This window comes from Mustelus asterias, chromosome 11 (assembly GCF_964213995.1).
Source record: "Mustelus asterias chromosome 11, sMusAst1.hap1.1, whole genome shotgun sequence".
In the NCBI taxonomy this organism is placed as follows: Eukaryota; Metazoa; Chordata; class Chondrichthyes; order Carcharhiniformes; family Triakidae; genus Mustelus; species Mustelus asterias.
In genome coordinates, this window is record NC_135811.1 from 33,516,967 (window position 1) to 33,530,371 (window position 13,405).

Sequence of the window (13,405 nt, forward strand, 5' to 3'; positions counted from 1 at the left end):
AGTCATACAGATCCCAGTGAGCAAGGAGCTGGTGTTGGGGGCGCACAGCAGGGGTTGGGGGCTCCACCCACTGAGCCTGAAAACCATTAATAAGCCTTAAGGATCTCAATGGGCCCAAGAGTGGGTACTCCCCATCTCCACCCCACCAACGCTCATAAAATGCCGCAGAGGTGGGTGGACAACAGGTGGGTAGTCTCCCCCCTCCTCAAAACCCCTCCTGTCAGTCCACTCCAGGGAGGCGGGGGGCGGCTAAAATTGCAACAGATCTTTTATGAAACAGAAAATGACCAGCAGACCCTTCCTCTTTTCAGAGATCAAGCCCACCGATAAGCCTCACCTTAATTCCTTCTCGCCCCAGAATCGCATCCGCCTGTCTCGTGAACTCTTTTAAACTGGTGGTTTCAGTGCCTCCCCCGCTATCTGCTACACAACTCCACAGGATAAAAGAGGATCTGATTAAGTTTCCCGCTTGCTTCTAACCTCCTAATATTTAATTTATGTATCCTTCACCACACTGAACAATTTGCTTCAATCAATTTTGGCAACTCCCTCCTGAGAATTGATGGAAAAGGAATATATGATTCCCCTTAGGACCCCCCCCACCAAAGTACTTTATAGTCGAGGGATTACTTTTGAAGTGCAGTCACTTATGTAAATAAATACATAGCCCGCCCACAGCTTTATAAAAATATATATTTTTTGTTCTTTCTTTAGCTAAGCCTGGTGCTGCAAAGTGACTGTCCAAGATCATAGAATCCTTACAGTGCAGAAGGAGGCTATTCGGTCCATTGGGTCTACACCGACTCTCCGAAATCTAGGCAGCCCACCCTCCCCCAACCCCCCGCCATAATCCTGCACATTTACCATGGCTAATCCACCTAACATACATACCTTGGGACACTAAGGGGGTATTTAGCATGGCCAATCCACCTAACCTGCACATCTTTGGACTTGAAGATGGTAATGCACATCTGAACTCAGGGGCTAGGTTGTGGACACTATCAATGAACTGGAACACCACTCACAATAACACAAGTTTGAACAGTGTTGAAAACGCTCCCAGCCTGTTTACTGCCCCAGTCAAAAACAGTAGAAGCCTAGCTGTGAGTTTCAGGTTACAACAAGATAATAAAGAAGTCTGCAATTATGTAGTTCCTTTTAAGACCTCACAACACCCAAGGTGCTTTACAACCACCGAATTACTTCCGAAATGTCGCCATTACAGTTGTGTAGCTTTTCCCTGTGCCCCGTTCTCTCCTGATAACTTCTGAGGCAGTCACAGAAACATCAAGCAGCCTCTCTTATCTCATTCCAAATGGCTGTCCTTCAGGTCCAAATCGAGGAATAAAGTATCCGCCAGCTATTTCACTGTGTAGGTATATCACAGCCAATCCCAATGCAATTATCACTCAGTATCCGGATGTTCAGGGTTCAATTCCAGGGGCTTTCTAGTTGCTATGGCTGAGATAAATCACTGCACCAGCTGCACGACTGGCCACACCAACATTTTAAATTCTCATCCCTGCTTTCAAATCCTGTCCCTCCCCATGTCTGTAACCTTCTCCAGCCCAACTTGAAATGTTCCACCATTGGCAGTCACGCCTTTTGCTGCTTAGGCCCTCAGTTCTAGAATTTCCACCTTAAGGACATAAGAACCAGGAGCAAGAGTAGGCCATCTGGCCCCTCGAGCCTGCTCCGCCATTCAGTAAACCTCCTTTTTTCCTTCAAGAATCTCCTTAGAAACTACCCTCTTTGATCAAGCTTTTGGACCCCAATCCCAATACCTCCTCACATAGCTTGGCGTCGAATTCAGTATGAAAATATTCCTGTGAACTGCTTTGGGACGAAGCACTGGTATTATAGAAACTATTAGCATAGTCAATCAATCCAGCACTGTGTACATACTGAAGCAAATCAGCTGGGATACCGGGACACGGCAAAGCAGCAATTACAGTTTTGAAATAACTGTACCAAAAACAAGTGATAAAACAACTGTAACATTCATTATAAAGTGAACGTTAGGGACTGCAGCCACCTGACTGCCTATCCAGATGGTAAAGTATAATAAAAAATATACTGCTTGATGATTAATTGTCTCCAGCTTCTTTTCGCCAATTGCCAACAGCAGTTTAAGGACACTCATGATCAGTATACTTTACAATGAAAGAGCAACACAGAATATTAAAATCAATCTTAAACGGTATATTTGTTAAACATCTCAAACTGTTCTCGACACAATGAATCCAGATATTATAGGGTGAAATTGTTGGAAGAATTAGTCTACCACTGGTGGCACAGACCTAAATTAATATACGCAGTTAAAATGGTGCAATTGCTTTAAATACCCAGTTAATACATGTACCTCAATCACATTAATTCAGAGCTATCACACTGATGGCCTTCCTAATTCTGGCTAATTACCCTTCCCCAATGATTTCATGAACGACAAATGTGCAAAGAAAGAAAGAAATAAAATCAGAGGAAAAGAACAAAAATTAAATGCAATAATAACTTTTTGAAACTGAGTTTCAAAGAGATAGCAACTGAAAGGCCTCTGTAATTAGTGGGACTCTGGCAGAGATCAAGGATTGGGTTTCTGCTGTGAAACAGTTCCTGGTGTCTATGCATCTGAGGTCAGTTCAGTTACTTCCTGGACAGGTGCAACTTAATTGGGGCAAATGATTGCTTCAGCTTCTGATACCGACCTTAGCGGCAGATGTGCTTTGCTCAAGAAATTTTCATCCCTAACTTTCAACAAAAATATAAGCACAGTTGGTAACAGAGCGCAACAAACTTCAAATACAACCACAAGGTGCAATAAAGCCATTTTCTCAAAGCAAGTAGTCAGCAGTCAGCATTGAAGAAACACTTGCATTTATATAGCACCTTATCATACTTCTGAAATCTCCCAAGAGACAATGAATTACTTTGAAATGTAGAGGCCAAATACGGCTAACGGCAGAAAGATCAGCAAGAGGAATGATCAATATGCCAGGACACGGGATCTTTTAGCTGAAACCCGGACGAAAGGAGCAGGCAGCTGGAATACATCATCTCGTGTGAAAGATGTCATAGCTCCGGAGATGCAACACTCCCTTCCTACTGCACCAGAATATCTGCTTAAGTTACACGCTCAAGTTCTCGGGTGGAGTTTGAACCCGTAACCTCCTGACTCAGAGGCGAGATCTAACATCTGATAGCAGCCGATTTTGACATTACCCACCCAGAAAGAACCAGAGATAAAAATCAGGGAGAGCAGAATATTAAGAGTGGGGGGGGGGGGGGGGGGGGTTACTGGACGATTCCGGTGCTCCTTATGTTATGGGGGTGCGCTGGGGGAGTGCATGGGCAAGTGGTGGGTCGGGCACCAGTTTTATCTTGTGCGCTTTGCTGCTGAAAACATGCCCAACAGGAAGTAACCCACCACATTCTCCATCAATACCACTGCCTTCTATTTTAGTCTGCTTCAGCACAGACAGCAGGCACATGCAGCAACCTGGCCGACATCCTCAGGCCCAGCTGGCAGTTTAACTTTGGCGTGAGCAGAGAGGCTGATGGGCCTTTCACACCAAGAACAGGAATAGAACCCAGGTCCAGATTAGGCCCAACTAGGGAAGGTTCGCATTGTCCTTGTGCAGTCAGGAGGCTCCTCAGGGCCCAACGAAGAAAAGTGGAAGCCTCGGGCCCCACCCTCCCCTGTCTCAAGGTCTCTAGAAATTCCACCCCAGCAGCTTTCATTGTTACCAGTTGTAAGCCACCTGCCATCGGAAATCCCTCTCCTGCCAGTTAGCTGGCCATTTGGACTAGCAGCCTGAACATGAGACCTGGGAGTTAAAACAGCTGGACTGGATGCTGCTGAGATCTGTGGGGCACTTGCCTCTTCTTCCATCTCACCTACCCCCCACCACCCATTTAATTCCATCTCCCAGTTAAAATCAGGGCTTTAATGTATTTTGCATGAATTACTCAATTTTACATTTTAACAACAATGCCTCTTGTGTACCTTGAACTGTTTGCCTCTTCCCTATAGTAAGAAGTCTCACAACACCAGGTTCCAGTCCAACAGGCTAATTTGGTATTTTGAGCTTTCGGAGCGCTGCTCCTTCATCGGGTGAGTCTCTAACCCAGAGTTGTGAGACTCCTGACTGTGCCCACCCCAGTCCAACGCTGGAATCTCCACATCATGTCTTCCCTATAGGATTGCTGAATCACTTGACCAACACAAAGAAGTGAGAGGTGATCTATTCCTAGACCCTACCTGACAGAAGGCAAGTGCCTCAAAACCACTGTGGGTGTGTCACCCTTTGTATGAGGAAGCACACTGACACCATGAGACTGAAAGCTCAATGCGTAATTGCAGAGCAAGAGGGGAGAGGTGATTCGATACAACTTCATTACATGTGTGTTTAAATTGTAGTGTAGCAAGCTGATCCTCAATCAGATTCGACTTCATTACCCGCTGCCTAAATGGACAGAGGTGCTGCAGGTACCTCTGCCCCAGGTTCAAGCTGCACAACTTGCTGTAATGTGGTTAAGTGAACTGGTTCCCCTTTAAGAGGAAATGACAAATTAAAGCGTGCAGCTGGAAATAATCTCCAGTCGTAATCAAATCCACAAGCGTGGAATTTTTACTGCCATTCCTGTTCCCTCATTCCAGTTATTCACAAATCTGTAGCTATCAGATCTGATGAAAAACATCTGACAGAAAGGCAAATTTCAAAAAGCCGAGTGTCTGCTCATTTGTTCTCTTTTAAGTTGGCTTCAAAGCCACATTTATAAAACAACAAAGCACGATTACCCTCAAACGTAGATGAAACTTACTTTAACATATCATGGGCAAGAGGGACTCTTAAGCTGCTTTAAATATTTTTGATACAAAAGCAAAGAACAAATGAAAGACATGCCATGGGAACGCTGCCTTTCTTTCACATCTTGCCACACAGCAGCATTGTTTTCCCCCACAACAATCACTGGGAAGGAAGGGCCTTTGCCAAACTACAAATGAGTTATGGCTGTAATGTGTATAATACGATTAAATAGAACATGTTCAGCAGTTTGTCTGGGAATTACATTTCTGGGGTACAGTTTCGTGGGTGTATGTTGCCTGCCAGCAGCGCACCCAAATTCCCGCCTTTTATTCTTGAACCCTATCGAGTGTTAATGGGTTACTTGACCAGAAGGAGAGTCACAGTCAAGCCCCGGTGCACTCCTCCAGTCATTGTCCATGCAGTGCACTTGCCAGCAGGGGCCACTGCATAACAATGGGAGCAGGAAGCCTGGCTGCTGATTCCTCCTATTCGTGCCCTCAAGACTTTGCAGCCAACTGTTCCAAACCTACTGCCTATCTTAACAGAGAGTGGGGGAGTGAAGCTGGGACATGGTGCTTCTGTGTGATGGTGCACAAAGCCACTGAGCAGTCCTCATTATTCTGGTCAAGAAGCTATACAGAAATGGATTCAAATGGCTAAAAGAATTTAACCCAGAGGGGCAATGGCAAGTTTAATCTTGGAATCAGAGGCCCTGCTAAATCAAACCAAAAAGGATGCGAAATAGCATGAATGCAAAATAGGGTTACATAAATCATGATTGATGAATGCCAAAGACTTGCATGAAGTGCATTGTAGTTGCTGCATACTTAAGTGAAAGTCCAGACTTACTCACTAACTGCACACTGGGAGATCTGTCTGTCACAATTAAACAAAGAAAGCTGATATATACAAATGTCTTGATGGAGCAAACGTTACTGGAGGCTTCTAAATTACTTCATAGAGGCGTGAATACAACATGGAAGTGCTTTAGGAGACCAGATAATAATATTTCCTTAACATTGGGGGCACATATTCCTATGCAGTCATTGAGTGGGTGATTGTGATCTTTCACTAGTGGCTATTCAGAGGCAGAACTAATTTACACATCTATCTACCTGTCTCTGGGCTATTGCCTGTCCTGATTAACTTCTACGTGTCTCAGATGCAGTCGAAATAAGGTCAGGTGTGGACACGCAGAACACTCAGGTCAAGCTGATTCTTTTTGCCATCGTATCACAATTGAATCATCTTCCAGTGTAATGATCTGGAGTGTGTAGACTCATGAAATTGGCTCAAGCTACGGAACATAATATTGGAATAGCTGGCCGGAAGAGAGGCAACTATAGATACATCTGTCCAGATTCTACAGGAATCTTACTCATTCCCATTGCTCTAATCGACAGAAGTAGAATACCCACGTAGGTAGAGTCTAAGGGTATTGTACTCTGTTATAACCAAATAATGTTCAAAGCACATGGAGGATGTTACAACCAAATAATGTTTGAAGCATACGGAGAATTTCATAGACTGTTTTATGCAGCTAAAAATACTGTCCATTGAAATTGGAAAGTTTATTTTTATTCAACTAAACATGAATAAAGATTCCAAAGTTTTCATAGGCTCGCACTTGCTAACTCAGTCTACAACGGATGGTCATGTTAATATTGTATCTATTACCAGAAATGCCCAGCTTTACCCTCTGCCTGTTCCACTCAATCATCTCTTGGGGTGTGTTGATCACTATTTACTGAGCCAACAAAAGGGGTAAACATTCTCTCAACTGCAATAGAGATGTAAAACAAGCTAGGTCAGGTCAGCTGCCCCATTATACACTATACCCATTATTTGCCCCGTCACCATTTTACTCTCCATCTTATTTGGAAAGGAAAGTCAGGGGTCTGTATATTGGGTGGTCTATTTTACTCATCTTATCCCCCAATTTCTCTGCCTATTTCTCTGCACAAGCACTTCTGCATTGCTGCTCCTAGTAAATTATACTGTGGCTGTAGACATTCTACAGTATGGGGTTTGGAAAGGTCCATGCAAACCAGAAACTTCGTAAAGGTTGAGGTGACTGTATTATGTTAATAGGGTATTGTTATCCCCGCATTTACAGTGCGGCACTAAAAGAACTTGCATTTATCTGGCACTTTTTAGATGCTCAGAATGTCCCAAAGGAATGCATAGCCAACTTACTTTGCACTGTAATACGTGTTGCTGTGCACACAACAGCCAATTTTCAAGATGCAAGTTAACAAACAATAGGTTAATGTGCTTTGGTCATGCTGATCGAGGGAGGAATGTTGGCCAGGATGCCAGGAAAACGCTCCTGCTTTCTTCAAATAGTGTCAGAGATCTTTTACGTTTGTTTGAATACACACCAGGATGCAATTTAACATCTCATCCAAATGATAGCACCTCCATTAATGCCGAACTCACTCAGAATGCCGCTGAAATGTCGTGTACTCGTGTACCTGGTGTGAAGCCTCATGGCCATCATTGAGCCAGCCTGACACTGCCATTATGGTGGAAACAAATACAACATAGGATCTGGCCTAGTTTCAAATCGTTCTTCCAGCTGAAATTTAGGAAAGCTGTCTGGCCAGTTTATCAGGCAATCTAGGGATTCTTCAATGATCACCCGCAGTTACTGCTAAAGACACAATGACTGTACAATCTGCTTACCTTCACAAATGCGATCCAATCGTTGCCGCTTCACTTTGTGCTTGTCCATCAGAGACATCAGCAGAGTTAATGAATGAATTCCTTTCAATATAACAAGCAAACAGGGATTGAGGCGTTCACAATTCAGGTGAATCCACAGGAGTTGAAGTGCATAACTCTAATCCAAATCCTGAAAAGAAAGGTGAAGACACAAGAGTAGTCAGTGAAACTGGAACGGCACTGATACTTATCCCAGAACTTACATCAATCTGGTGAAAAAGGACAATCGGGTTTTTGTCAGGAAATCCCACTATCCCACAAAAAAAAGATTACAATTCCCAACATAAACACAAAGCGTAATTTATATCAAAAATCTTTTCACTGAACATCATCCTGAGTGTGAAAGGTTCTTAAACAGCACAATGGTGGTTTCTCACTTGCTTATGCAATAAAACGCTGACTGGGAAAGTGACCATGTGCAGCATTTCCAGTCATTTAAAGGTTAACCAACCTATTCAGTGTGCAACAAAGCCTTGTGTCTCACATACACAAAGCCAAGACGACAATAGTTCTCAGCTAGAACACTGGCCAAGTCAAGGTCAGAAGCCCTCCTCATATCTTGTGACCTTTTCTGCTACCATAATAATTACATGCCCATGAGACTCTGTGAGACCTTCATTAATAAGCAGCTCAACGGCTCAAGTAGATGCCCAAGAAACCAGTCTGCCATCTGTACTCGCGGCCAATCCACCACCATTGCGGTGAGGGTCAGGGGTTAGAACCTATATTGATTTTGATGCAAAGCTGGAGGTAAATATGTAACTAAATCCCATGCGTGCCTCCCTTGTGATGCATTTATTAACTATTCAAGTAATGCACTGACACATTACAAGAGTAGAACTCAGACTCAATTAAGCTGCACCACATACCACAACATATCATTGCATCGTGCTGTCACGACAACAATTGGATGTTGTAAGCTCAGACCAATCAGTACAGATGGGTATTTTGACTGATGGATAGTCAAACAATAACGTCCATTGCTCGAGAGAATGTGGAACTCATATGTTGATTAAATGTACTGTTCAGCCCAAAGAGGCCCACGTAATAGATATTGCCATGACGGCCTTGTGGGACAGAAGTTAAAACAAGATCACCGAAATTAGAGCTGGAATTTGAATGATCAGCCACAAATATTTATCATTATTCATCATTTTTCTCTTCCGCTATTCTCAGAAGTGTTTATGTCGACTTTTATAAAGTAACAACTCAGGATTCACTCAGCCTCTGACGCTATCTGTGACAGCGATCACACACAGGAGTGGCACAAATTATCACCCAGAAACCTGACCAATTCGCAATATTCACAAAGCAGGTTACTGCCATTATTTGAAAAAACTCCAATGATAAAAGAAATGGACTTTAAAGAAATTTTTTTTAAAGTATGTTGGTGTAGAGCAAACATTGTAATTAACAATAATCAACATACTGGGTCACTGGAGGGGGTCTGAGAGGCAATGCTGAACACAACTGCCGAACATATGGCTTCAATTTTCCTTGGTTTAAGATAACAGAACAAAAAGAAACCACTTCTGGTAAAAAAAAGGTTGTTGCTACCACACTGGAATAACATGCTCTCAACCATGTTAGGGGCTGAGATCATGCTGCAATATTGCAGACTTTCGAATCTGGCTTTCACAGAGTATTCTACTGGACTTCATCTACTTTTTATAAGGACCCACAAAATAATTGTTTTAAATACTTGCGGTGATAATCACATTGCTACTGGATCACTGATCCTGCTTTTACAAATTCCTGCATTCAAAGTTTAAAATTTATTTATTAGTGTCGCAAGCAGGCTTACATTAACACTGCAATGAAGTTACTGTGAAAGTCCCCCGTCGCCACACTCCGGCGCCTGTTCGGGTACACCGAGGGAGAATTTAGCACGGCCAATGCACCTAACCGTCTTTCAGATTGTGGGAGGAAACCGGAGCACCCGGAGGACTCGGACGCAAACACGAGGAGAACGTGCAGACTCCGCACAGACAGTGACCCAAGCCGGGAATCGAACCCGAGTCCCTGGCGCTGAGAGGCAGCAACGCTAACCACTATCTCACCATGCTGCCCCGCAGTCACAAAATCTGCTGAAAATGAGAACACAGTTTGCAACTTTCAGAAGACTCTCCATTCAGAGAAAGCAGATTTCTTTTTAAAGTAGCATGCTCAGTGAGAAAAGCTAATAGATTTAAATAATTTGGTGAATACATTTAGTAAGATCAAATCAGCATTGCTGTCCATTTGCCAATGTAAAGATACAAAGAATTTAAAAACAGATCTACGCAATTCAGTCCACTGTGCCTTTGCTGGATCCCAAAAGGGTTTTCTACTCCGTACAGCTACCCTGACCTTTTCATTTTCCAAAATGTTTATCTACTTCCTTTTTAATAGCAATTGTGAATTCCTCCTCGACCACTGCTTCTTGTAGAACATTTCCTGTCCTAGTTTACTGTGTGAAAGAAACTCTGTTAATCAGTGCCTTTATTTTTAGTGGTGATCTTAAATTTATGCCTCCTGGTTTTTTTAATTCTTTTATGGGACGTGAGCACTGCTGGCTTGTCCAACATTTATTGCCCATCCCTAATTGCCCTTGAGAAGGTGGTGGTGAGCTGCCTTCTTGAAATACTGCAGTCCATTTTTTTAAAATTACATTTACAGGATGTGGGCGTCGCTGGCCAGGCCAGCATTTATTGCCCATCCCTAGTTGACTTTCAGAAGGCGGTGGTGAGCTGCTTTCTTGAAGTGCTGCAGTCTCTGTGACGTGCATATACCCACAGTATTAGGAAGGGCGGTCCAGGACTATGACCCAGCCTCAGTGAAGTAACAGTGATATTGTTCCAAGACAGGATGGTGTATGTCTTGGCAGGAAACCCACATGCTTCTGCTCCCCTTGTCCTTCAAGCTAGTAGAGGTCGCAGGGTTTGGAAGGTGTTGGAAAAGACCATAGGACATAGGAGCAGAATTAGGCCACTCGGCCCATCGAGTCTGTTCCGCCATTCAATCATGGCTGATGTTTTTCTCATCCCTATTCTCCTGCCTTTTCCCCATAACCCATGATCCTCTTATTAATCAAGAGCCTATCTATCTCTGTCTTAAAGACACTCAATGACCTGGCCTCCACAGCCTTCTGCGGCAAAGAGTTCCACAGATTCACCACTCTCTGGCTGAAGAAATTCCTCCTTATCTCCGTTTTAAAGGATCGTCCCTTTAGCCTGAGGTTGTGCCCTCTGGTCCTAATTTTTCCTACTAGTGGAAACATCCTCTCCACTGCCACTCTATCCAGGCCTCACGGTATCCTGCAAGTTTCAATAAGATCCACCCCCCCCCCCCCATCCGTCTAAACTCCAACGAGTACAGACACAGAGTCCTCAACCGTTCCTCATACGAAAGGAGCTTCTTGCAGATGGCGCAGACTGCTGCCACTGTGAGTTGATGGTAGAAGGAGTAAGTGTTTAAGGTGGTGTGTGGGTGCTGATTAAGTGGGTTGCTTTGTTGGATAGGATGTTTTCCCTGGTTGGGGCATTGAGAACAAGGGAAAATTGTCTCAGAATAAGGGGCACACCATTTAGTACTGCAATCAGGAGAAATTTCTTCAGGGCGTAGTGAATCTTTGAAATTCTCTATCTCAGAGGGCTGTGGAAGCTCAGTTATTGAGTTTGAGATCGATAGGTTTCTGGACACTACTGGCATCAAGGGATAGTGAGTAGCACGGGAAAATGGAGCTGAGGTAGATGATTGGCCATCAAGTTGAATAGTGGAGCAGGCTCTCAGGACTAAATGGCCTACACCTGTTCCAATGCTTCTATGTCCTGGATGGTGTTGAGCTTCTTGAGTGTTGTTGAAGCTGCGCTCATCCAGGCAAGTGGAGAGTATTCCATCACACTCCTGACTTGGCATTGTAGATGGTGAACAAGCTTTGAGGAGTTAGGAGGAGAGTTACTCAACACAGGATTCCTAACCTCTGACCACTCTTGGAGCCACAATATTTATATGGCTATCCCAGTTCAGTTTCTGCTCAATGGTAACCCCAAGGTTGTTGATAGCTGGGGGATTCAGCAATGGTAATGTCATTGAATGTCAAAGGGCGATGGTTAGATTCTCTCTTGGGTCGGAGATGGTCACTGCCTGGTACTTAAATGGAAAGTAACAATCCCGCCACACACAGGCCTAAGCCTGAATGTTGTCCAGGTCTTGCTGCATTTGGACAAGGGCTGCTTCAGTAACTGAGTAGTTGTGAATGGTGCTGAACATTGTTTTCAGCAATCATTCCCATTTCGGAGATTATGATGGAGGAAAGGTCACTGATGGAGGAAAGGTCACTGATGGATGGATTCCTGATCGGTAAGGGAATTAGGGGTTATAGGGATCAGGCGGATAAGTGGAACTGATCCACTTCAGATCAGCCATGATCTTATTGAATGGCGGGGCAGGCTCGAGGGGCTAGATGGCCTACTCCTGCTCCTATTTCTTATGTTCTTATGATGAAGCAGCTGAAGATGGTTGAGCCGAGGACACTATCCTGAAGAACTCGTGCAATGACATCCTGCATCTGTCTGGCTTCTAACAAGCACAACCATCTTCCTTTCTGCTAGGTATGACTCCAACTACTGGAGAGGTTCCCCCGATTCCCATTGTTATCAATTTTACCAGAGTTTCTTGATGCCACCTTCAATCAAGTGCTGCCTTGAGGTCAAGGATACTCTCAAAGGTCCTGAATTCAGCTCCTTTATTCATGTTTGAACCAAGTCTGTACTGAGGTTAAGAGTTGAGTGACGGAACGCAAACTGAGTAGGTTATTGCTGTGTCAGTGCTGCATGATAGCACTTCCATAACACGTGCCATCAATTTGCTGATGATTGAGAGCAGGCTGAAAGGGCAATAATTGGCCAGATTGGAATGGTCTTGTTTTTTGTGGACAAGACATACCTGAGTGGAGGTTTCCTGACCCATATATGACTTCAAAAACGGAGACCAGGCATGATGACCACGCCGGGGACTCGGAGGCCAGTGTAGTCCAAAGGGTCAGGGACATGGCTGGACAGTACTCTGACACTGCCCCATATGGCAATGGCAACCTGGCAGTGCTATCTTGGCTCAACAGTGTGCCGGCGATGGGGGTAGGGGGTGGGGGCAATGGGAGGACATCTTTAACATTAATTTGATATTGGGGCACACTTTAGGAAGGGCCTCCCGATCTCAGAGGAGCAGACTTTCTGGCGTCTTTAAGCCTGGTCCCTCTCCCTCCCCTTGTAAATAAATTACAAACTGTTGGAAGATCGTGATCAGGATCACACCACCTGAGCGGCGGAAATCACAACAGGTTTCCCGCCCGAGATGCTATTTTGTCTTTTTTTTGGAAAATTCCGCCAAATGTTAAGGTCTCCCAGGATAACTCTTTCCTGAATGGACATCTCTGTGCCACCGCCTCTGCTGGGTCTGTTCTGCGATGACCAGGGATGGTGGTGTCTGGGACATTGGCTCTAAGGTATGATTTGGTGAATATGATTATCTCAAGCTAGTTTCTGGAACAGCTCTCCCAATTTTGGCACAAGCCCTCAGATATTAGTACGGAGGACTTGGCAGGGTTATTAGGGTGTGCCCATCGTCAGTTTTTGTGCTAATGTTGTTGCCCAGGTGATCTGTCTGATTTTATTCCAACAGAAATCCTTTTTCGCTTACCAAAACCTCTTCTAATTTTGAATACCTTTACCAGATCTCCTCGTAACCTTCTTTGTTTTATATAAATTTAATTGCATATCGCAATGTATGAAAAGACCAGATAGACATTGGAAATAAATGCTGTCAGTCTAATTACTTAACCCATATTAACTAAGCCAAGACCAGTTTGCTGTTGCAACTGATTGGATCATTAT

The 13,405-nt window shown here is 44.1% G+C and overlaps 1 protein-coding gene across 4 annotated transcripts in view; it reads right to left on the reverse strand.

The window, feature by feature from the left end:
- Window positions 1-13,405, reverse strand: part of LOC144500462 (C-terminal-binding protein 2) — a 330,141-nt gene that overhangs the window by 184,348 nt on the left and 132,388 nt on the right. For all 4 annotated transcript variants that reach the window (XM_078223412.1, XM_078223416.1, XM_078223413.1 and 1 more), the window contains exon 2: window positions 7,494-7,662. In XM_078223412.1, coding sequence (XP_078079538.1) covers window positions 7,494-7,551 — 58 coding nt within the window. In that variant the 5' untranslated portion in view covers window positions 7,552-7,662. The remainder of the gene's footprint in view (window positions 1-7,493; window positions 7,663-13,405) is intronic.